This window comes from Gadus morhua, chromosome 10 (assembly GCF_902167405.1).
Source record: "Gadus morhua chromosome 10, gadMor3.0, whole genome shotgun sequence".
NCBI lineage: Eukaryota > Metazoa > Chordata > Actinopteri > Gadiformes > Gadidae > Gadus > Gadus morhua.
Window position 1 is genome coordinate 17,118,035 of NC_044057.1, and position 24,990 is coordinate 17,143,024.

A 24,990-nucleotide genomic window follows, 5' to 3' on the forward strand; every position below is an offset into this window, starting at 1 on the left:
GAAACGTCCCAGCACTCTGTCTGCTTCTCTCTCTACACAGCCGACCCAGCGGAACGTCCTGCTCATAGACGTGGATCAACCTATCTTCGGATCCATATATACACGCCATAATTCAAACTCATAGGCCTATACACTTATAACGAGTCAAACTCCGCACTGGGATCGTTTTAACTAAATTCAAGGAATGTCCGACGTCCGAAATATGGTGAGCGCCGATTTTGCAATCATTTTGGGATTAGAGGGTATAGTTGTGCATTAACCAAGGACTCATTAACATGCTTATACTACTGCTATAGCTTAATGCATGATCTATCTGCAGGTTAAATTGAAAACGTTGTTGCTGCATTGCTCATGATGGTTGCTTAACAACAAGACTAAATAGGCAATAGTCTCGTTTATCTCATGCTACTTATTTGCCGTTTTCAAAGAGTCCGTGGAGGTGACAGAGATTGAGAGGAGAAGCACAATCTATCTTGTCATCTTGTGGTCCCTTGGCGAGGGGTAAAATAAGGGGACTGCCGTGGATAGTAATGTGTTTGGCCTGTAAATGTTTGGGTGGAAGAACGAACTCCTACGTCTCTTTTGATGCCCTGGAGTTTGGGGACAAAAGGGTGTGTGTGTGTGCGCGTGTGTGTGTGTGTGTGTGTGCGTGTGTGTGCGTGCGTGCGTGTGTGTGTGTGTGTCGCTGTGAGAGAGGCCGTATGAAAGAGTGTTTGAGTGGCGGGGGAGGGAGTCGGTCAGTCTTAAAGATTGCAAGGCTGTTGTCGTGGAGACCAGAGGCCACAGGTGACCTCTGACCTCTGCCCAATCATAGTGCATTCACAAGAGGATGGTCAAGCTCTGGTTGCGTGCTTCTATAGTCCTGGGAAGAAACGGGCTGAAGTTTAACAAGTGCTCTAAACTTTCTTCAAACAAAAAGAAAAGCAGACTGATAGTGTGCTGACATGATTTATGGTACAGTTGTGTATCTTTGGAATGGCTTTGAACTGTAGATTCATCCTGAAAAAAACTAAAAGCCAAAAGCTGGGTGAAATACCGCTTTTACATTACAGAGTCAGTGGACATTCAGAAACGGTCTCAATGAGAACGGCTCCCATCAGAATTGTCAACGATAAAACGTTGCGTTGTGGTTATCCTCGACCCACAAAGATGTGTCTTTTAGCCTGGGTCCTCGATCCCTAAAGAACACTATATTATTTGTTATCTCTGTCAGTTAAAGAAAAATAAGACAGATTGTAGACTAGATACAAGGTGAGCTTTTAAGATCAGTCCTTATCACAGGTCCTGCGGGGCCAACCGGCCCCTGTAACTTAAGGAGAGACCCTGTAACTGGAGGGGGGGGGGGGGGGGCATCTCTTTTCTTTCTTTGGTCTAACAGCTGACCAGATCTCTAGATTCAGCTGTTTGGGTTCCCAGGAGGTTGACACGTCCTCCGCGGCTCTGGGTGTGTGAACGCATTTGTTTGTAGTGTGTGTGTGTGTGTGTGTGTGTGTGTGTGTGTGTGTGTGTGTGTGTGTGTGTGTGTGTGTGTGTGTGTGTGTGTGTGTGTGTGTGTGTGTGTGTGTGTGTGTGTGTGTGAGAGAAAGAGAGAGAGAGAGTTCTTAAAAGCGCTGGCAGCTGATGTAACAGGGATTCTGCTGACCGTTGGATGTCTGCCGGCCGGCTGCTTAGCCCGGCAGAGCAAAAAAATAATGAAAGAAGAGATGCAGAGTGAAATGTTCTCTGCCTCCTTTTTCGTAATAACGTTGATGAGGAGTACTTTTCGACATCAACAACCCTCCCATCAGACAAGTTTCCTCAGTGCTTGCTTATCCAAGGCTCTGCATGGCTTCTTGTAAAAAAAACAACTACAACGAATAAAGTTGTTTTTTAAACCCCCAAATAATGTCATTGCTTGCGTGTCTAGTGTTTATGAGTAACTAGCGTTGTTGTGGCTTGAGTGGTCTCGTTGACCCGTGCAAAGAATGTCAGTTGGTGCAAAGCCCCGCCAGGCAATATACCCCAGGCCAGCAGACACACAACAGTCCGCTGCTTCTGTTTTAGTGGACAGACCTTTCCGACCCTCAGGCCAGCCGACCAGCTAATCATCCGATAATCACCTTTTCCCCTCCTTTTACACTTCCACTGGGTCTTCCCTCCCTCATTAGTTCCTCCCTCCCTACCTTTTCTAACCAGCTGCTGTCCATCCTTCATCCTGTTAACCCTACGCTTCTTCCCTCCTCATCCGACAGACTGCTTATGGACGGTCAGTATGGGGCGAGCTGGAATGCTCTGAGGGGAAAGTGTTGTGCCCGGATGGGATTAAACACAGTGCTCTCACGCCCTGGCAGTCGCTGTGGACTCATCCTCTCTCTCTTGAGGGGCTGTCTGTCGAAGCGATTAAAGCATGGCTGCGCCGAGAGGCAATCACTTTGGGGCCTTGGCCCAGGTTTGCTCGGTCCGACCGACCGGCTGAAAGACTGTTTGGAACTGTTGGAACTGTTCCTCCCTAAGACGTGAAGCCCTTTAGCCCTCTAGACCAGACAGAGCTGCACGCCATCCACAGCACTAGGCTTTGCCGTAGTAAATCTAGCTAGCCACACACACATAATCTATGACCCACCATGTTGCAGTGATTGGAATGGCTAGCGCCTGCTTTTTCCTTCAATGTAAGTCAATGTTAATTTCTTTCTAAGCTACTTGACTGTAACAGATGTGGAGCGACTCAAATACTTTATATTACAAAGTAGAGGCTTGGTTGTGCTGGGAGAGTCTCACATTGCACCAATTTGATAAGCTCCAGTTGTATCAGTTTAAGCAGAACTTTATCAGTCGATAAAGTGCTATAATGTTTAATTGGCTTGATATCAGCTAATATTACGCCCTTTGGATGGTTCGAGTTTGGAAGATTCTTTGCAGCGTGTGTGTGTAGGTGGTAAATCCTAACAGGAATAGTTTGGCTGTGTTTTTTCTATTTCAGTCCTTATATTTGAACATGCATACCATACTGAGCTTAGGTTTGTTTGGCGAGCCAATACAAGGAAGTTTGGAATACTTTCTTGTTCCTCGCGTCATCAGTGGAAGCCAATTCCTGGGTTACACATGTAAATAGAAATAAAAAGCAGTTTGGCACTGAGGTATTTGGTCTTTGTCAACATCGTAAGGGATTGGATACCTGACAGGAGGTCAACTGCCTAATGCCATTGTATAGTTTAGAGTGTAGCAACACTCTCCACCTGTGAGGTTTGAGTGTGGCTGAAGTGTTTGTACATGGTGTCAGCCCAGCCCAAGGGGCCTCAGCACTTCAGATGCAATCACAGATCCATAAATCCTTAACTTCTAAACCAGAATAATAATAACACCTTGCTTGCATAACTTAAAAAAGAAAAGGCTGGTAGAAGCAAACGGATGTTATGCAATACTTAGTAAACATTCACGCAAATCCAATGGTTCCTCTAAATCTATTGTGTAGTTGCCAGAAATGCTGGGACTTCAATGACCTTCAGCGGAAGAAAGGTCAGCGCATGGGAGGGTTAAAAAAAGACCCCTAGTAGGGGTCTTTGTCTCTGAATGTCCCTCGCTCCGATGGTGGATATAAATAGCCCCCCTTCGCATCTTAGCCTGCCGGCATCCGGCTGCTCGGACAGGGTCTGGTGTAAGTTTTGTCATAAGCTTGTTCTGATTATTTCTTAATGTTTTCATTGCGTAGGCTTATCTACCCGATGTATCGCCACACCCTCAACTGGCATTGATAGATACCGACGTGTACTCTGTTAGTAAAGCCCGGTATAGTACTATGCCTTTTTATGCCAATTGTTTGGCAGTTACAGTCCAAATCCTTGCGTCTTTCTTGAAATTCTTGCTGTTTTACACTATTTGATCTAATCCTTAGCCTAGCTTTTGTCTATACCTCTAGGGATCCAACCTGACAGTGTTTTGGAACAAAGCCTGATCCACTGGACCAACTCAATACTGATTACAAAAGCCTGTATATATATTGGCATTTCCCTTAAAAAAGCAAAATAAATGAAAAAATGTGAGATAAATCCTTTTGTTCTTGAGTCACAAAGCAGCTATATTAATCACTGCTGATGCTATGTATACAGAGGTTGACAGATTTGGCGGATTTCCCTTAGCCTGCATAGTTCCAAAAGCTGGTTTCCGTCTTGTTATGGAGGATCACTGCAGGATCCTAGGAGGAAATTAGTCTGGTCCAAAAAAGGTCTCCTCATACCTTCCAGTCAGACAGGTAGATGAGGCTGTTAGCAGACCCTTACTACCTGCCCCTTTTTATGAGTTGCCTCTGTGTCTATCTCCAGTTCAATCACATCTATGTGTCTGTTTATCCTTCCTCACATTTCCTGCCTGCTCGTGTTCTGTACTGTTCCCTATGTTCTTTTACTGCTGCACTTCCCTTCAGCCTGCCAAACACTCAAGCAAAGCGTACCCCCAGGTGCGACCCTCAGCTACCTCCGCTGTGTGAGGAGAGAGACGGTTAAGAATCTCCCGACAACAACGCTATCATCTGCGGAATCTGGTCTGAAGCCTGGCTGCAAGGCTCACCAGTAATGACAAGGACGGTGCACTCGTTAAGGATAATAAAGTGTTACTGAGCACTGCTTCATTTGGGGGCTATTGCCCTTTCATTCATCTTCTCTGTATTCATAATTTATACTTCATGTGGTCTAGTCAGCGGCTTTCGAGGCACTGTATAAAAAAAATAAAAAGGCATTCCATGTTCACTTTTAAGGGAATGTCTTTGATTGTCTGCCAGGGGGTGCTGCATATCTGCGGGGCAGGGCACTTTATTACTTGGAGCTCCACCAAGACTTCTCATCGGGTCTGCACAATCCATCCGTTCACTCGCTTCCATCGTGCTTCCCAAACATCTTGTCAGATCAGCCCCCACCCCTGGGGCCCATCCCGCCCCGAGGGAGACCAGAGAGAGCTCTTCTCTCAGGGAGGAGGCAAACAATGTGCTCTCTCTCTCCCTCTCCCTCTCTCTCTCTCTCTCTCTCTCTCTCTCTCTCTCTCTCTCTCTCTCTCTCTCTCTCTCTCTCACTCTCTGTGTAAAACGATAGGGCATCGGAACCCACGCTGTGAGCAAGCCTCCCAGGAAGGAATGGGGTCGGGGGGGGGGGGGTAACTCATTATCTCGTCAGTCCACACAGAGACGTACCTATCCGCTTCCTTCTCCTCATCGTCCTTACATCTTGGTCTCATTCTCTCCCTGCCGTCGTTTACTCACCTCCTCCGATCATCCCCCCTCCATCTTCCTGTTCTGTCATTCTCTGTAGACCAGTCTGATCCCCTCCACCCCCCCCCCCCCCTCTATTGTGCGTTTAACTTTCCACAAACATACCCGTGCATTATATGCAGCCTGAGTAGTCGCCTGGTGGGGCCGTGTCTGTCCCGTGTCAACAGCAGGGCCGGCCGGGCCGCTTGGCATGAACCATCTCACATCCTGCTCCTTTGTCTGTGAACCGGGAGAACGGGTTTGACCGCGCTGGGTCCAAAAAGAGGAATCTCTGTGGGAATTATCCACACAAAAAGAGCGAGAATGAGGGTTATGTGGGGTTGTGGGTGTGGGTGGGGGGGGGTTGTTTGTTTGGGTCGTTTGTCATCTTGCTTCGGACTTGTGTGGAACCCACATTAATTGCGTCATATGCGGGTACAAAATAAAGAGGATGTGAAATAATACATTCGAAGAGTTTCGATTTTGTGTGAGAGTGTTATAGAGTCATAGGATGCCGTTGTACCTGAACATACCATAGTATTTTACCATATACTATCGTACCATAGTACCATATAATAAACCATGATGGGTTACCTCTGTGATTTTAAACTTTGGGACAAGGGTTCTCTTTTGGCACAGCTCAGAAAAAACTAACCTAAAACCCTTAGGTGAGGTGGGACACTCTCCTTTATGGCTCTGCAGAAAAAGGGAGGAGGTTAAGACAGTGAGACTGCATTAGAGTTCAGCCTCCTCCAATCTCCGCCTCCCCTCTCAGTTTAACTTATATGGCAACACACAAAGTTGTGTTGAGTGACACTGGCTGGGGCATGATATAGAGCGAGACAGAGAGCGAGCGTTTGACACAACATGGGATAAGGATCACAGAGCTGAACAGAAGTAGCAGGTAGGTTATCTGTTACATGAACCTTTTTTTGATTTTAAACCTCAGCATTCTTTACATCACTGCTACACATCTGTTCAAATAGCTTTTGTCAATGTGGATTTTGTTTAGTTTAGTATACTTTTGTATACTCATTTACTATGCTAGCAGTTCCTCACAATGCTGGCTATTGTAATCATCCGTTATTATTGTAAATCAGGAACAAAAGTGAACCTTGTATAACCTGTCAGTGCAAGTGTACACATTATAATCATCTCTGTTGATAAAATGCTATGAACTGTAAAGTTACTGCATGGGAACATGCTTTACACAGTATAACACCCACAATATTCCAGGAATAGCAGAAGAACCACCAGTTATGAATATATATTTTTCACATCCATATGAGTCAATATGAGCATATCCATATTTATTTGAAGCAGCGATGGGAGAGGTGTAGGCTGGGATCCTTCTACGGTCAGTGAGGAAGTTCTGATGTTTGTGATGTAGAACCACACACATTTTCCAGCTTCCAAGGAGGTGATATTTGAATCCACTGGTCTGACTGGCTTAATCCTTTCCTCGGAAATCCCCTAAGACAGGCACTCAAAATGATTGCACTCTGTAAATACAAGAACAATGTTTCAGGAAGTCTTAACTTTGTTTTCAAAATTTGATAGTTTCTTTTTATTGTGGCATCTTAATTATCGTGGCAGCCTCTGCATTCATCACTATATTTAACTTACTTTTAATTGTGTCATGCCGTAGCTTTTGAGTTTATTGTTGGATCTTTGTAGTTTAGTCTTCTCTTTGCCAACCGGCCCATCGTGTTAATAGTGGCCACGATGGAGGGATTTCAAAACCGGTGTTTCCCACCGATTATTTTCTTCTACTCAGCACTCGCTAACACCAAACGCTAACCTTATTTACACAGAAACTTTGGGTAATGCCGAAAAAATGTGGCATCAGCATCAGTGTTTACCCACGCTGCACTTATCTCACCCGGTTCATTTTCTGTCTACTAGTGGCCGGCTGAACACAAAACAGAGGAGTGAGGCATACAACAGTTTGAGATATATTTTCTCTCCATTGCGATTCAGCCGATATCACAGTCACATAATAAGAAGACTGAAAGAGTGGGACCCAGGACAGTTATAGCACAATGGGTGTCTCACTGCGGAGGATAATTACAATGGACATCATAGTACTATACACAAGTAATGTTTTAGGTCATTCTTCTAAACTGTGTGTGTGGGCTGGTGCGCTCTCTCTCACGCACCTGCTGTTTAGTGAAAGTGGTTCAGGTGTGAGTTGATGTACTGGGTGGGAGTCACTCTAAATGCATCGCTGTAATCACGGTGTGGTGGCTCCTACATGAACCCTTACCAGGGGCAAACAATGGAGCCTTTTCTGTTTTGTAGCGGCAGATAGAGGACCTTTTGTGGAAGGTTCACGTTCACATACGTTTCTCTTTTATAAGCTTAATTTAGAGCTATTACTCCTGGCTACCTCTCCTCTTTCTACTCAACGGTGGGCCTGTTATTGGGGACTGGGGTTTAATGTTTCCTAGGAGTGACAGGAAATTGTGCATTTTTTAAAGGTGCTGTAGGATTTAGTGGCATATAGAGTGAGGTTGCAGATTGCAACCAACTGATTGCCACACCCACCACCAAGTGATGAGGTTCGTTGATATATTATTAAGTAGACCTACAGACTGTCAAACTGTAGGTAAGAGTTTATGAGTAAGATAGTGATTAGGATTAAAAGCTTTATGTCTGTTCTGGGCTACTGTGGAAACATGGTGGTGCATCATGGCGGGCTCTGTGGAGGAGGACCAACTCTGTGGGTTCACTGGTTTAAGATAACAAAAACACAACCTTCTTTCTTATTTTCATGGGATTATATACACAAATAAAAGGGATGAAATAATGATAATGATATTCCATCTCTGCCTCGTCCGTTCCACTACAGTGCACCTTTAACTCTCAGTCTCCTGAATTGTAAACGCAGGAATAGCCGCCTCTGTCTGCCTGGGACAGAAATCCATTAGCCCTGTGCTAATGGCCACAGCCCCACAGCCTTACCATCAGTGCTTATGCACCATTTACCAGAGGGAGCCCCATTAATAATTAGCTAGTTAGAAATGTACGGAATGTTCCCTTCCAACGCTTCCCCATCATACACTGCAAACACGGCCCGCTGCTCTGCGCTTAACACACTTTCGTCAATATATTTCAGCAAACAACTGTGTCTGACCTCACCCGGGGAGAGGAGGCCAAACACAGGAGTTGGACTGGATTCAGGATCAGCAAAAAACAACAAAACTGAAACGTTGTGTGTGTTTATGCTGTTTGCTCTTTGTGATTCACATAGTGCCGCTACCTACGTAGCACTTTACCTTGTAGTGCCTTTGATATCGGTCTTGTTCTCCCCTCTGTTATTTAGAATCACATGGGCATTATGTCAGTACAAGTGCATAAAGTCCTATTCTTGTACATAGTACCTAGCCTATGAACGGTGCCAGGTGCCGCAAATAGACACTGTCGAAACAATTACTTGATACAACTCCACGATACTACAGTCTATATTTTACAATAAATATAGTACACATATCCTTTTCAGGTCGTGTCCTGTATAAAGTCAGGATGTGAACTAGATATTCATCAATGCTGACATGAGCAGAGTACAGTATCGACTGTACAGTCCTGGGACTCTAGATCAACATCAGACTACATCGACCTCTTCCCATGTTGCTCCCCAGTGTACTGCTGTCCTCGCCGCTCTCTCGTCCGTACAGCCATCTATCAAAACACTGGTAAGGCCCGGATCAATGGGGTCTGACAAAAGGCCAATGGACCCCAGACAGGCGTCCCTGATAAGTCCAACAGCCATACTGAGGCCGTGTAGCAGGTTGTTTGATTTGAATTGCTCCACAAATACAATTCATTGCAGTCAGATTGGACAGTGAGGGGGCCGAAGCTTATCGGCCAGGATGATAGTGGTTGATGGTGATGGGCTGAATTGGTCTGAGGAATTAGCCTAGCTAGAGCAGGTTCAATGCGTAACAAGAAGGTCATCAGTGCGATACAAAGGTTTTATCGGTTATCGAAGAGGAACATGTTCAAAAAGATGAACATGTTCCAAAAGAAAGTATCAGGCAAGCGCCAGATTTAAAAGGGAAATCTGGGATTAGTATTTTGATCACGCAAACCATATTTGGGTTGGATCGCGGCCTCCAGCTTTATCCCTGATTGACGCGTCGGAGCTCGTAGGATAATGCCAGTAGTGTGCAGTACTTTTTTCCATGGCCGACATTGTCTGGCTAGATCAGTTTGGTCTCAATGGGGTCTTTTACGTCAAACGTTGACCTTTTGGCCCCTGACAAGTCTCAAGCAGTTGCCATCAATGGAAGGCGTGTGAGTCAAAATAGCGCGGCAATCATGTCACTGACCACCGGTGGAAAATATCTTATGTTTCCCCAGACACAACAGTAGTGTATGGGGAAGTCACATAGTCATCAGTCTAGAAAACTGTTATTACTTTAAGGCATAAATATATTTACATGCTTTTTCTTTCCTAGTAAATTTTTACTATAATTGACCTGAATCTATTATCCATCTTTATATCTAACTACATTTTTTGAATTTGTATATTATTTCTTATTTTTACCAGGTGCACTGGGTTTCTGTCTACTGTGAGTTTATTGGTTGGTATATCCTGTCTCGTTGTGCAAAAAGTCATAATAAAAAGTACTTGCGCATCTTTTTACATGAAGAAGTAGCGGGCCACCACTTCTTCATATCTCATAGCAAGTGGTGAGAAGGGCTGAACACACAGTTTTCATGTGGGCCTTGGGTCAGTTCACCACCAAATGCTTATTTTTAACATGTGTGTACATTACTGTATACTCGACCCAGCACCTAGCGCTGCATAGATCTCTCCCAGAGAAGCAATGCGTTGCGAATTCAGCCGAAATACTCTCCTGACTTGACTTCAAGGCTCCATGAAGTAGCCTCTATCTTTCTGTTAGTCTGTCGGTCTGCCTGCCTTTTTCTGTCTGTCTGTCTGCCTGTCTTCTTCTCCCCATCCCATAATGAATAAACTCCTGATAATTATAGAGTGCTGCTGCTTTGCGATGCCTATGGGCCCCGGAGCTCATTCATTACAGCCTGGCCTGCTAAGGGCCAATATGTGCAGCACCACTGCCCTCCTCCCAGCTCTCTGCCTGGCCCTGAGCACCTTGAGCCTCCAGATGTTCACAAATTCCACATGTCACAGGCTGCTGAAACAACCTAACACTAAAGAGAAAATACTCACTTTCTAGCACTGTTAAGGCTTTTTAATGTTTTATGCTGTTTTTATGCATGAGCAATTTCTTTGACAGGGGTCACGCATGCCTTGCTCAGCTGGTCGAGCATGGCACAACTGACTGTTACAGCCCCAGGGTTAGGGGTTAGCTTCCCGCTGTGGCCACCCATGCTACTAATGTAAGCATTCATCCTATTGTAAGACAACAGCGGTCCACCGAACTGTTCAAATCCCCCTGGAGGTTACGCTCTGTTCAGATGCAGCGCTCTCTCTGTGTGCCCAGATGAATCCTCTTTGTGCCCTCTCTCTCCTAGTGCTGCCAACCTTTCTAATGTGTTAATTGCCCGTCACTGCAGTGTACAGTCAGCCTGGCCCATAGAAAGCTCCGCTGGCAGAAGCTTCCTGAGACCGCCAGCCCCGTCCTGCTGAGTCAAACCTCTGCAGTAAAACACAACACAGCAGTCATCTATTACCGAGCAGTGGAAGGGGAGCAGAGTTACAACCCCGTTTGACAGTCTGCTGCAAACATAATTTTACGCAATTATTATATTGTCATCAGCAGTTTTTACAATTGACGATCGCCCTGAAATTCTTTGTGTCTGGAAACATTATAGTTGCCTTTTATTATGAATTAGCCTATTAATACATTTTAGTTTAACATTTTCATTAAACAATCAAATAATAAATATATCGTCATATAAATTCCCAGGATTATTTCAAAATGCTCTTCAAATCGCCAAGGACAAGTACTCGGGGCTACCGAGATACGCCGCTGCATAATATGGCCATATATATAAGTATCAGGCTGTGCTTAGCCAAGCAGCTCGTAGGCTTGTGAGCACAGCTCCTTCTACAGTGAGGACGGAATGTGTCATCTGCAAGTGTGCTGGTGTGGGAGTCTGAACAGGACCCATACTGTATCCAACACTCGCGTCAACAAACTTTGATCATGGGACAGGAGAGAGTAGGAGGGGGAGTGAGAGAGACTGATGAGAGAAAGGTTGGCACAGGGGTGGAGCACCAAAGTCTTTTTTTGTAGCATTTGGCAGATAGCTGCTCACACCTTTCGGTGCGTCAGCCAGTGTTCTATTGAGCGAGGTGAAGCGCACACACATTGAAGCGTGTGTGTGTTTGAGGGGGAGTGTGCCGATGGCACATCAAAAGCCGCGGACGAGCCTGAGCTTGTGTTGTGAACACAAGCGTCTCTGGAATGTGTCTTTTCTGTGGCTCTCTGTGGGATACTCCATGCGGAGGTGACCGGCCCCCAGCCCGAGTGTCCCCACGGCACGCTCTGGGTTTATTTCCATGAGTTACTTTGTGTTTTTCCGTTGGCCCCATGACTGGTGCACTGGCTCAGAGAGTGCCCTCCCGGAAGCCGTTTAACTTACTGTTTAGCACCTTTTTTTTCCACAGCGACGCACGGGGAAGTCAGATACGTTAATGAGCAGGTAGGGGTCAGGCGCGTCAAATACACGTCAAATACACGTCACACTGTTTTGAGTGACTCAACATTTTTCATCCAACTGAACTGACTTGCATAGTACGTACGGTTCTAGCTAGAACACTAAGCCTAAAAGGTTCAGAACAAAACATATGATAGAGTCAAGGCATTGAATGAAGTCACATTATTTGTGATCAAATCCATTGCGGCCATTGTTTTTCTATTGTATTTTATTGATAGCAAGTGGGATAAGATGAGTTTGGTGAACAATATAATTTCAGCTGATTTCAGTATTAAGTGGCTGTCAGAAGTAATCCGACAGCTGTGAAATAAAGGCTTGTTTGATCATCTAATATATTGAGCTAAAGTGAATTGTACTTCATCATGTCAAATATCAAACCATAGTACATATTGTTCATTATCCAAAGATTTGGGGTTTCTAGCAGAGAGTATAACCCCTGGGCTGGCAGTCCAGCAGATGCAAGTCAGGATGTGAGAGTCTTATGAAGTCGGTATGCTCCACCTGCTGTCACTTAACAGCACCAGTAGTTGATGTTGGCCTTCTTTTTAAGTTCTCCTCAAGAAAAAACTCCTTTTGAACAAGTACATGAGAGCTTTTTTGTAGCGCCGCAGCATAAATCAAAAGCAGAGCAATCCACATACTATCAAAGGCTCCAGGCCCCCACAATTTACCGAGTCACACACACACACACACACACACACACACACACACACACACACACACACACACACACACACACACACACAAACGAGCGCCCATACACGCACACACACAGACACGCACACACACACACGTGCGCATTCACACAAAATGTGAAGTGCCGGTCCCTTATGTTTGGGGGCTGAGTTGCAAATCTTGCAGGGCCTCCTGTACTCCTGAGTCCTGGCCCATAAACCTTTGGGCAATTACGGAGAACAACTGGACGCAAGATTTCCTAATGCCCGACGGATTTGTGCTCCCTGCCTAAAAGGATTTTCTGCTCATATCCATCTTCCCCAAAGCTGTCTTTTGCTCACTCCCTCTATCTCTTTCTCTAGCACTTCCTCCCTGATTCACTCAGCCAGCCATAGGGATCTTAATTTGGTGTATTGATTTTTAACAAAGTGACTCTTCCGATATTTCGACGGTATTGTTCTCTTTTCGGCTCCGTGCCCAACATTGATTGCTTTTAATCTACAGGAAGTACATACTGTACCGCCTACTGGGGGCCTAAACCCCTGTGTAAGAGGTCATGGGGTTCTGTAAAAGATACATTTTCATGTAAGACTGCCTTGTTAAAAAAGTAAGCATTGAAATTACTCGCTGACAAGACCTTTCTTGGCAGACAAAAAAGGAAACGGCTCAAAAAATATTATATTATAACCAATATATTGATGCATCCCTTCACTTAAATGATCACGATATTGACTTCTGTATTGACGCGTCACACACCAGCCCTGCCCGTAAAACCACATAAACCATTAGGTTTTCTCCCGACCACACCACTAACACAATGCATTGTTAATGTTTAATTACGTTACCGGTATCCCATCAGCGGTTAGGCGTGACTAACTAGTCGTGCGTCAGTGCATGCATGAAGCCAGATGTGTACACAGGATGTTTTGTTGTTTGAAAGCCTCATGAATACCTCTCCCCTTTACCGCCCGCTAGCTGCTATGCTATTTTAACCATCTGAGTAATCGATGTCGACGTCAGGGAGGGGGGAGAGGGGGGCACCTCCCCCCTCTCCCCCTCTCTTGAAGTATAGTGCATTCATGCTGTTTTGAAGAGAGGATTTAATAATGGCTCTAGGAATCTGACTATGCCTGTGTGAGCTAGGGCCTAAAAAAAAAAAAAGTTTGGTTCCTGTTGGTTGTCAGTTGAGGTCATGGGTAGGTAGGGAATTTATTTTATTTTTTTATTTTATTTTTTCCAGCGGCAGCGAATGATAGGTAGGTTGTTTTCATTTAAAAAACGAGAAAATTCGCTCATCCTTGTACAGAATGAAGAGTTGCTGTACCAAAACGTAATTATAGTTTGCATCAAATTTATTTATTTATTTATTTTAATAAAGCTCATAAAATAATTTGGGTCGCACATAAATTGACAGGGTCGGTCGGAAACCGGAACCAAACCAAAAAAAATGTTTAGGCCTAGAGCAGGGGTTCTCAACCACTGGGCCGCGGACCAGTTTTGGCCAGTGAGCCATTTGCCACAGGGCCGCAGAGATAGTTATGAAGACTACAAAAATTAGATGCAGTCAGACCAATCCCAACCCCACTACTCCATCATGCTGAAGCCTGCCACTATTGTCATTAAGTTTTTATTAACTTATACCGGGCCTTGAAAATATTACAAATATGCATACTGAGCCTAAGTATTAAAAAGGTTGAGGAACTCTGAACTAGAGGGATGACTGTCAGAACTGATTTCAGTCACTTTGTCACTGACGATATATTGGTTTCCAGTCCCTTAACGTTTGAGGATCGTCCAATGCCGAGTACTACTCTGATCTGTTATTTTTAATAAATAGTTCTGACATGATTCATAAAAAGTTATTAGAATAAAATTGTAGGCTACCCATCTGTTAACATTTTCCAAAAAGGAATTTCCCTTCTCTTATATCAATTTGCACTTATGCCTTATGCCTTATGATTATCTTTGTGGAACAAAAAAGAAAGAAAATCTATTTGCTTTTAATGGTATTGCATTTATGACATTGTGACGTGTTTCCATTTAGAAATCTCTGTCTCCACTTGCAGTCAAACCAACTCTTTAAAAACAGGGAGAGTGGACAGCATTGCGGATGTAACCCTATTGTAAAACCATTGTCGAGAAAGGAAAACATCCATCATGAATAGTGTACACTCACAGCACACACCCGCACAACAGCGCTCCACCCTAAGGCAACAGAGGCAATAGACTATGTCCGTAATGAATGACACCATTGAACATCTGCAGTCTGTATACTCCTCCCTCTCATCTCTGTCCGAGTCCCAGGTAGGATAAGGGCGGCAGAGGCAGGTTTGTGTGTGTTTTACAGCCTGGAGAATGTCTCCTTGCTGCTGGCGGGGATGTTTATGCTGGGAAGGAGGGCGAGGTCAATGGGGTGAGATCAATATAAAGGCCTTTAATGAGGCGGTCTGAGCACAAGGAACAGAGGGAGTGGTAAAGAAGAACAGGAGAGCTGTGGCACTGGTTGCTGTCGAGGGCGGTGGAGGAGGGAGTGACAGTGACGATGAGAGGCTGGACTTAAGAAGGATATGAGATTGTAGTGCCAACTTGGATGGCGGTTCTGGTGCTCTTCTTAATCCCCATTTTACGCCCTTGGAATACACCTTACTCTCGTCTGCTGCTGTAGCTCAACGCAGACCGGCCAATCAGAATCCTTTTAGATTCATGTGGATCATAAAACAAGGAGGGCGTAGACATTACCGTGGAATGATCCAGAAAGATGTGCCAAGTTGTGTGTTTGCATGGAATATAAACGTATATCACAGTCTAATATAAGGGTTGTTTGTGTTAGTGGTTCCATTGTATTCCAATAAAAAATCCTCGATGCGGTCTTAACTTAGAGACTCTAAGATAAAAATATGCAGTTTATATTGCTTTCTACGGTGGAATATAATCATAAACAGACAAGTAATTGCAGTTTTGTTTGGGTTTGGTTTGTTGACACACACACACACACACACACACACACACACAGGCTGTGCCTATAATTGCCCATCATATGCTCTATAAATTGCATTCACATCATTATGTTAATGCATGAAGTACGGGAACAAACTCAGGCACCCTCATTTTTACAGTTTTTCCATGGAATGGGTGTTTCCCAAAATACTTGTGTTGACTCTGGTTTGAGGGGGATTGAGTCCGGATGCAGCATCATGGTTTATGAAGTTATGTAAGAGACTTGTGAGGTTGTATGATCCTTGAGAAGATCTTCCATTCTCTCACTGTTGGAAACTGAATCGACGGTTGAAATGCCATGATGAAGATACCATGTTAATGTTAAAATGTTTCAATCTTAGTTGATTATTCCTGTGATTAATTTAGTTCAACACACAAACATCCCTTTCACTGTGCCTTGTTGCAACAGTCTATGTTTTTTGGGAGGCTTCATTGCAAAGATTTCCCATATGGAAAATGAAAGTACATGCAGTTTGCATTTCTGTGTGATATGGAGGGTGTCATTATGAAATTAGAGCACTATGCTGCAGTCGGCACTCACTGTGTGGTCAGCCATGTTGGTCTTTATGTTCACAGTAACAGCTGTCTGGATTGCGAAAGCAGTCCAAGACACATCTGTGCTATCGCCGGTTTTTGCGTGTGTGTGCTAATTGCACACAGGGCATCTTCAGTGAAAGAGGAGGAACTACTAGTTATTGTAACACCAGCTATGATGATTGACATTTTCAAATGTATTCTGAATCACTCTGATTAAGAAGTCATTGTGCCGTGTTTACTCACAAGTACACATGCAAGTACCACTTGTAGCTCTCACTGTGTTGGTAATTTCTTCATTTTGTTTTTTCCCAGTGCCGGCCTCATTGGTAACCAATGGCTGCCTCGGTGCAGACCCTCCCTCGAACGCGAAACTCCTCCAGCAAGACCTTCCGCTCGGCCCCGCCTCTCTCCTCCAACTGCACCATGGGAAGTGTAGGCAGTCTGGTGGAGAGGCCAGACGTTTCCCAGACCAAGAACAGTCGTGCCATGCCACAGGTGAGGCCCCGGCAAAGCAATGGGCTCCTGAAGAAGGGCTTCACCCAGAGAGACCTGCTCAACTACCTCAACATCAGCAGGTGGGTGCGCTGCAGTGAAGCCGGCTTAAGTCCACTCAGCATGCACATTTTCGTTGGCAGCTAACACTCAATGGGGGATTTTTCTTTAAAACAGGAAGGAGCCAAGAACAAATCCAGGAAGTAGGAATAAAACGGAAGTTATCTCTGGCTGCACTTCTCTCAACGGGCTCGAGGATGAAAGCCTCTACACCAAGGTTTACAATAAAGACGGAACCGAAATAGACGTGGGGAAAAACTCACTGCCCATCGGCGGGAAGTATGGAAAGGTAACTGCTGCTGGTGTGTTGTTGAGATGGGAAAGCTATTTCGGCATTTTGCAGCTACTTCCCAAACGTTTTTTGAAACAATGCATGGGATGTACTTAAAATTGCAAGCAATGGTTCAGGTATTTCGATTTTTATCAGGGGAATATAAAGATAACGAATGTGTTTCCATTCTGGCAGTATCAGTTGGGTAATATTTAACGCAAGCCAATCATACTTTTTAATCCCGGTTGGTGTTGATCTTTTGGTTGAGCAACAGATTTTATGATCTTGGTGTTATGAGGTCTTTCAAAGTGTCTCGTAATAAATTCAAAATTTCAACCAATCAGATTGCTAGAAATAAGTAAATTCTTCGACCAATCAGATAGCGCATGTATCTAGATATGTTTTGGATCGTCCTATAAAGGAGAGAAGGACACCCCTAGTAAAAGGGTAAGCTTCTTGGCTAAAGCAGGTTGCATACTTCAGTTAGAGTGGCCTTTGTCTGCCTTCTAAATTATTTATGACTGTTGGCCATCGGCCAGATTGGACGTTTTAAATTGGTCAGGCTGAGAATGATGTATAGATAAAGTAAAAAAAGTAAATAAAACCTGGCAATCGCGATAAAATCAATTGACCGTTGCGGTCATGAATCGTTCAGTATAATATACTGCCCTACAAAGGCAAACCGCAGTATCTGTCTCAACGGTGAAACAGCGAAATGGCTTTAAATGGTTTAGTGTTCTAAGTACATAAGTGTAAATACCGTTAATAAACAATGATTCAATAGAGTAATTTGAACCGGGAAAAGATCCAGAATATTTTTGACCTATGACCTCGAAAAGTAGTTTGTATTACTATGAATAGCTTTTTAGATTTATAGGCAAAGAAAATGTCTTAGTAAATTATATTTGTTTAAAAATTAGTTTAGCTTAGCCCACTATATGTTTGAAAAAGTAGTTTATGAGTAAATTGTGACTCATAACCGTTAAATAAACCAAGATAAAGTTATTAACCACCTCCTCATTATCAACTTGTTCAGACAACCTAATTTCTACCACTTCATTGAATAGAATACCAAGGCAGTTTTAGAGCAGAGGCCTCAACCATGTTGATGGATTATGAACACAGACACAGCTAGACACAGTCTAGCACACTAGACAGAGTTTGTGAGTTTGCCGCACCTCAAAAGCCACAGCATTACTAATGTATTTTAATGACTGATAAAAAATGTGTAGGAGGATTTTGTCTAGTCTGCACTGCAGTTAATAATTATGGATTATGTTTCTATGTGTAAGAAAAGTTACTTAAGATAGCTAGAAATAACGTAAGCAGCATTTGAAGTATTTCTAAGCCGTTCCACCCTCCTGTTGTCTCCCCCCCCCCCCCCTCTACAGACTCACTTCAGGCCTTCCGCCTTCAAGCGTGTCTCGCCCAAAAACTTCAGCTCCATGCAGAACCTGTACCCCACCTCCCCGGTAGAGGACCTGGACTACAGGAACAACGGGATACCCCAGGCTTACGGCCAGCCGCCCCCGGCCGTCTCCTCCTCCTCCTCCTCTTCCTCGCCTTCCCGCCATGGGAGAGCCAGCAACACCACAACGATAACAGCAACGTCCAGCGCGGGCCACAAGGTGTCCCCTCGCCTCACTGAGTCATCAGCGGTCATGGCTTTTATGTTACATAGATAGATAACTTTATTTATACCCAGAGGTAGAATTAATGATACATTATGTATAGATAGATAACGATATGGATATAGTTATAGATAGATAGATAGATAGATAGATAGATAGATAGATAGATAGATAGATAGATAGATAGATAGATAGATAGATAGATGGATAGATGGATGGATGGATGGATGGATGGATGGATGGATGGATGGATGGATGGATGGATGGATAGATGGACTTTATTAGCTTAAATACTGTGTTACAGCACAGCTGCAGTGTTAGCCATAGGAAATAATACAACACAAATAAAAGTATAAAGTAGTGCTAAGGAAAACAAAAATAGATGCTGAAGTAAATGCTAAAGTAAGGACAAAAAGGACAAACAGGGCCAAACAGGACAAACAATATGAACAGTATAAATGATTATTATCACCGATACTTGAGCCTGCATGACTCTTGTCTCGTTATTATCTGAAGCACCTATTTGAACAAAACAGCCGCACCTCATCTCTGTGATCTCGAGGGGAGTCAAAGTCAATGAATCACGTTGTTTTTGTTATTACTGATGGGTACTAAGCATGACGTTTCCCCTCCTCTCCAGGCCTTGGCTTGCTTGCGCGGCGCCAGTCAAGAGGATGACAACATGTCCGACTCGGGACACAACTCCATGAACAGCCTGCCGCCGTACCGCCCGCCCTTCCGCCCACACCTGTCTCAAATCAGGTAGACCCATGCTTCCTTATCAGATGACACTGCTGCTCTATGACTTGTATGTTAGAACTTGAGCAACTGATGGTGTTTTACATTCACGTTCAGTCTCCCCGTAAGTTGTTTTATACAAAGCGAGTGACAGTGTCAGGGAGGCAGTGAGAACATTCAAATTCTTGAGTGCTGCACTACCCAGGTTTAAAGAACAGCTGGACAGAGTTGCAGAGTAGCTCTAGGAGACATGGTTGTGCTCTTACTCTGAAAGTACGGTCAGTGATCGGCGCTACACATTGAGACGGTTCTAATTCGACTGTGGGTTCCCCCCAGCGCGTCCACGGGCCACATCAACACCATCGGCTCCCTGGACCGCTCCTGCATGGGGCCCCGGGGCGTGGGCCCGGGGGGGGCCGTGATGGGGGGCGACATGGCGGTGACCTGTCGGAGCATGGCCACCCTGAGCCACCTGACGCCCTGTCCGGGGGAGGCCCCGCCCCCCTACGAGCTCCCCCTGTCCCTGTCCATGGAGGATGTGGTGAGTGCGTGGTGGAACACAGAGCAGAATCGATCTTCTTGATGCAACCCCTTTTAAAAGCATCTCTTGTGTGAGTGTGAGTGGACGGACGGGGAAACGGTATGAGCTGCTACCTCTCTGTTCCTGGGTCACAGGTCCGGGATCTAGAGGAGCGCCTGGTGGAGAAGGAGTACGAGCTGAAGCAGATGAGGAGGAACCTGGACGAGAGCGAAGGCGCCATCGCTCAGGTGGGTGGACGCCACTTCCATGTTCTCAAACTTCGGTTGAGACGGGAACGTCTGCGTATTGCGTAATGTGTTGTCTGGGAAACATGATGCTCCACCACCGGAATAGACACTAACACCTACCAACAACAAGGTATGTGTTGCACTAATATTTTATGATGCCCGTTTCTATGGTAACAGATACTGCAGGCTCTTCTACTGCAGCTGTTCAATAAATTAAAAACGACTTTTATGTCAAATTGGAATTGATCAGTATTTTAGAAACATTAAACGATTGCCAACCAAAGCGGATAAAAGATGGCTACACGAGGATCGTCCATCCTCTGTTACGAATCCCAAAGAAGTCTCAATCCTCAATCTCGCCCGAGCGACCGGCCCTGACCTGTGCGTGTGTCCAGGTGTTCGAGGGGAAGCAGCGGCTGTGGGAGAAGGAGGTGGACGAGCTCAAGGGCCTGTACGCCGCCAAGCTGAGGCAGCTCTCCCAGCACGCCCAGCGCTCCCAGCGCAGCCTCCAGCTGCAGCTGTACCGGGCCCAGCAGGAGAAGGGTCGCGCCCAAGAGGAGCTGGACAGCCTCCGCAGGGTCAAGGGTCAGGAGGAGGAGGAGGAGGTGGGCGCAGTCAGCCCCACCCTGGAGGAGACCCGCTGGCAGGTATGTGGTTGGGGTGGAGCACAGAGTTTGTTGAGCATTAAAGGTAACAAATGTTAGGCAACACCGTTAGTAGAGATTATTTGCCACACGATGGACACAAGGATACAGTGGGGTATTGATCATTCATCTGGACGTGAATATGAATGCGCTTTCTGAGGTCCCATCCAATTTATTCATCTATGAATGAGACACGGGTGGTGGTTGATGGTTCAACTGTTTTGCTCAGCTGTGGGTCTGTGCAGCTGGCCTGACCCGACCATGGCACTAACACTGCCAGGGATCAGGGTGGTGAATATTATAGTGTAAGAAACAATGGCTGAAGTCGTCCCTTCCATCAGCAAGTGGAATATATGTATTTATTTATTTAAAGCCTCAAAGAGCCAAAATGCACCAAAGACATGCACTGAGAAGGCTCGGTTATTTTTCCACGTAACCACCTTGGTTTTTCTTACATGTTCTCCTCTCTCTCTCTCTCTCTCTCTCTCTCTCTCTCTCTCTCTCTCTCTCTCTCTCTCTCTCTCTCTCTCTCTCTCTCTCTCTCTCTCTCTCTCTCTCTCTCTCTCTCTCTCTCTCTCTCTCTCTCTCTCTCTCTCTCTCTCTCTCTCTCTCTCTCTCTCTCTCTCTCTCTCTCTCTCTCTCTCTCTCTCTCTCTCTCTCCTCCTTCCCACCCCACACCCAAGGTGTGTCAGAAGTCGGGGGAGATCTCCCTGCTGAAGCAGCAGCTGCGGGACTCCCAGGCGGAGGTGACCCAGAAGCTGAGCGAGATCTTCCAGCTGAAGACCCAGCTGAGGGAGACGCGCGGCGAGCTGCGGAGCCGCGAGGGCCAGCTGGACACGCTGAAGACGGCGCTGCAGGGCACGCTGCAGCGCCGCTACACCTGCCTCAGCCAATCGCACGAGGAGGACGCCGCTGCGGGCGGAGCCACGGGTACAGTATACGCTCTCTCTCACGCGCTTCATGTCAGGAGACAACAAGTGGTCTCGCTTTTTCTTTCATGTCGTAGTTATACAGTGTAGGGACGTTCATCGGCTTGATTGAAAGCAAAATTTGTTATGTAATGCATAATTATTTGGTAATTTTGTGAGTTCATTAACATTGTAAAAAAGAATGAATGAAGAATTCTCATCTCCTGCTAACATATTCCTCTGTCGTCGTCTTCTAACATCCTCCCACGTCTATTCAAATGTTCTATCGTCTCCTCCTCCTAACGTGTCCTCTTGTCTCCGCTCGTGTCTTCCGCTCCTCTCCTCCCGCCCTCTCTCGTGTCCTGTCATTCCATGCTCTCATCTCCTGTCTTCTCCTCCTCTCATCCCCTGTTGTCTCCTCCAAACGTCTCCTGCCATCTCTCCCTGTACATCTCCTCACATTTCCTCCTAACATCACCTCTCTCGCATCCTCCTCTCCTTTCCTAGTATTATCTCCTCAACACTCTCATTTCCTTTCTCTCATCTCCTATCACCTCCTCCTCGCGTCTCCTCTCGTCTCCTCCCCTGCTTTCCTCGCATAATCTCTACTCTCCTGTCTTCTCCTCCTCACATCTCCTCTGGTCTCCTCCTCTCCTTTCCTCGTATCATCTCCTTTACCCCCTATTCTTTTTCCTCCTCTACTCTCCTGTCACCTCCTCCTCCTCACATCTCCTCTGGTCTCCTCCTCTCTTTTCCTCATATCATCTCCTCTACTCTCCTGTCTTTTCCTCCTCTAATCTCCTATCACTTCCTCCTAACATCTCCTCTTCTCCTCCTCTCCTTTCCTCGTATCATCTTCTATACTCTCCTGTCTTTTCCTCCTCTAATCTCCTATCACTTCCTCCTAACATCTCCTCTTCTCCTCCTCTCCTTTCCTCATATCATCTCCTCTACTCTCCTGTCTTTTCCTCCTCTAATCGCCCATCACCTCCTCCTCACATTGCCATTCCTAATGTCCCCTGCCCTCTCCTCCCAACATCTCCAATCGTCTTCTCCGCTCATTTCCTCCTCTCATCTCCAATCACCTCCTCCCCATGTCTCCTCCCGTCTCCTCCTCCAGGTGGGGTCGTGGCCCCGGTGGAGGACCGCCTGCGGGCGGAGCTGCTCCTGGAGCGCCGGCAGAGCGAGGCGCAGGCCGACGCCTTCGAGGAGGAGAGGCGCACGTGGCAGGCCGAGAAGGACAAGGTGATCCGCTACCAGAAGGAGCTGCAGGCCAGCTACCTGGACATGTACCACCGCAGCGAGGCCCTGGAGGCGGAGCTACACCTGGCGAGGGCGGGGCCGGAGGGCTGGGAGAAGGCGGGAGGAGGAGGAGGAGGAGAGGGAAGAGGTGGCGGTGGCGTTGCCGCCGGCAACAGCGGCAGCGGGAGCGGGACGCTAGAGCGGGACGGGTTCCCGTCGGAGTCCGGGAGGGCGGAAGAGGACGGACGTTCCTCTGGCCTGCCGTGGATTGAGAGAATCGAGTCGTCAGAGATCTGATCACTCAGGTCGACGAACGTAGTAACTCCTTGACGACTAAGCTTCAGGATTTGTCCCTCCGTCAACCCTCCCTCGCCTTGTTGATTTGAGCTCCCCTCCCATGATCCCATCCACACCTCCCTCAGAAAAAACACTGCTGCTGACAATAGCTGCACTGAACACTACCAACCTTTGGGAATGGCCCAACCAGCCTTCAGACTTCCTAATGAAGAATCCTCTGTGTATTTAAGATAATGAAATCGACTTGTTTTGTAACCTGTTCCATTGTTTGGTTATCTTTGTACACATATTTGGAATTACTGAACTCTCTTTAATCCAAATTCAAAGGGATTCAAAGGGATTTGTGGCCAAGCACCTGTTGCACATAATGTCTGTGCATAAAGGGCACAACCTAGAGCCTGTGGAAGAGCCACGCCACTGGCTTAAGTATGGAGGATTAGGACTAGCCAGGAGCCAGACACTATGGTTCTGCTGAGTTCTACCTGTTTCTCCTGCCCCGGGACGCCAGCTCACCTCAGCAGATCAAACGGTTTGTAGATGACTCAAACTGATTTTTATTTTACCAAACAAAAGGGTATACTTACTGTATAATAAGTGCATCGTTTCACTTTCTGCAGAGTTCTACAAAAATGATATTCAAAAAACAATGCCCAGCTCAGTGACTAGCTGAGAAGACCTTACTTGATCTGCCCCATGTTTAATGCAACTGTTTTCAAAGAAAAAAAGCGATGATATACTGTGACTTGTGTTCTTTTACTGGAATAACTGTACAAAATGTATATAATGTTTGCTCGGACTGAATAATAAACATATATCAACAGTGGCATACTAAATCGAAGAGATTTGCTCAAGATGGTTCCTGATTGGCTGAAGGCCTCCTTCCCGTCCGTATGACCTACACCTGTTTTCAGAACTATTTTATTCACCAATACAAACCATGGGGCATGAGCTTTGGAACCCCATTGCCCACATTGTAGAGGAGGCCTTTGGGGTCTAGAAACCGTCTTTCATTGGATTATATCTATTCCACCCCCATCCCTAAACCAAAACTCCAAGGCCAACCCTAAATACCTTTTCGGTATATATAACCGAGGGTGGAAGATCAGCTTGGATGAAACAGGTGGAGCCTTTGTTCCAGGAATTTGTGTTTCCGTAGGGAAAAAAAGAAGTGTTCCACAGAAAAAATGGAAAGATTTGGAAGTTTCTAGGGAGATGAGTACGTCAGGAACGGGATCATTCAAGTGCGATCCGAAACGCTTTGTGCTGTATGCGTTTGCTGGTGTGAATCATTTGCAAAATGTATGCAAATGCCTATGCAGATGCCGTTCTGGAGAGTAAGGAAATGAATCCATGCTGCCTTGTTTTCCACAGCGGGTCAAAACCTGAATAGTTACGAGATGGGGCTGACTCACCAGGTTGTTACCCTTGCATTTATTACATTATTTAAACCTGGGCTTATTTTAACTCCAGAGCTCACGTGGTTGCTGATATAAGACACATTAGACTGCAGTGGAATGGACCATTTTCCCGCGGTCGTCAATAATAGGGTAAAGATACCTCCTGTTCTTGTCATTTAAGGTCTGTTTTATTTTTTGGTGGTCGTAGCACCAGCAAGGTCCACATATATTTACTTGACTAGTTCTGTCTGCACCGGTGCACTGCCATTCCTAAATCGACCCTATAATTAGAGTGAGGAGCTACACCTGTGTTTTCCCCGCTGTGAATAGGGCCCATTGTCAGTAGAAGGCTACTGTGCCAGGATGTTTAATAAACACTGATTGGCATCTTCCCAGTTTCTTATGCCGAACATAAAAAAGGTGGCCTAAACCTCGCGGGCTTACCTCAGGGTTTTGCGAGGCTAGGA

The 24,990-nt window shown here is 45.7% G+C and overlaps 1 protein-coding gene across 2 annotated transcripts; it reads left to right on the forward strand.

Annotated features, from left to right (window-relative positions):
• Positions 1-23,949, forward strand: n4bp3 (NEDD4 binding protein 3). Of its 2 annotated transcripts, none has more exons than XM_030368496.1 (10): positions 1-205; positions 16,388-16,650; positions 16,745-16,916; positions 18,290-18,526; positions 19,170-19,291; positions 19,604-19,808; positions 19,943-20,035; positions 20,431-20,682; positions 21,363-21,609; positions 22,708-23,126. In XM_030368496.1, the coding sequence occupies exons 2-10, from the start codon at positions 16,409-16,411 to the stop codon at positions 23,124-23,126; spliced, it is 1,989 nt and encodes a 662-aa protein (XP_030224356.1). In that variant the 5' UTR covers positions 1-205; positions 16,388-16,408. The 2 variants fall into 2 exon arrangements, with proteins under 2 accessions (XP_030224356.1, XP_030224357.1); XM_030368497.1 differs by lacking the exon at positions 1-205 and adding an exon at positions 5,973-6,119 and having other exon boundaries at positions 22,708-23,949.
• The last annotated feature ends 1,041 nt before the right edge of the window (positions 23,950-24,990 follow it).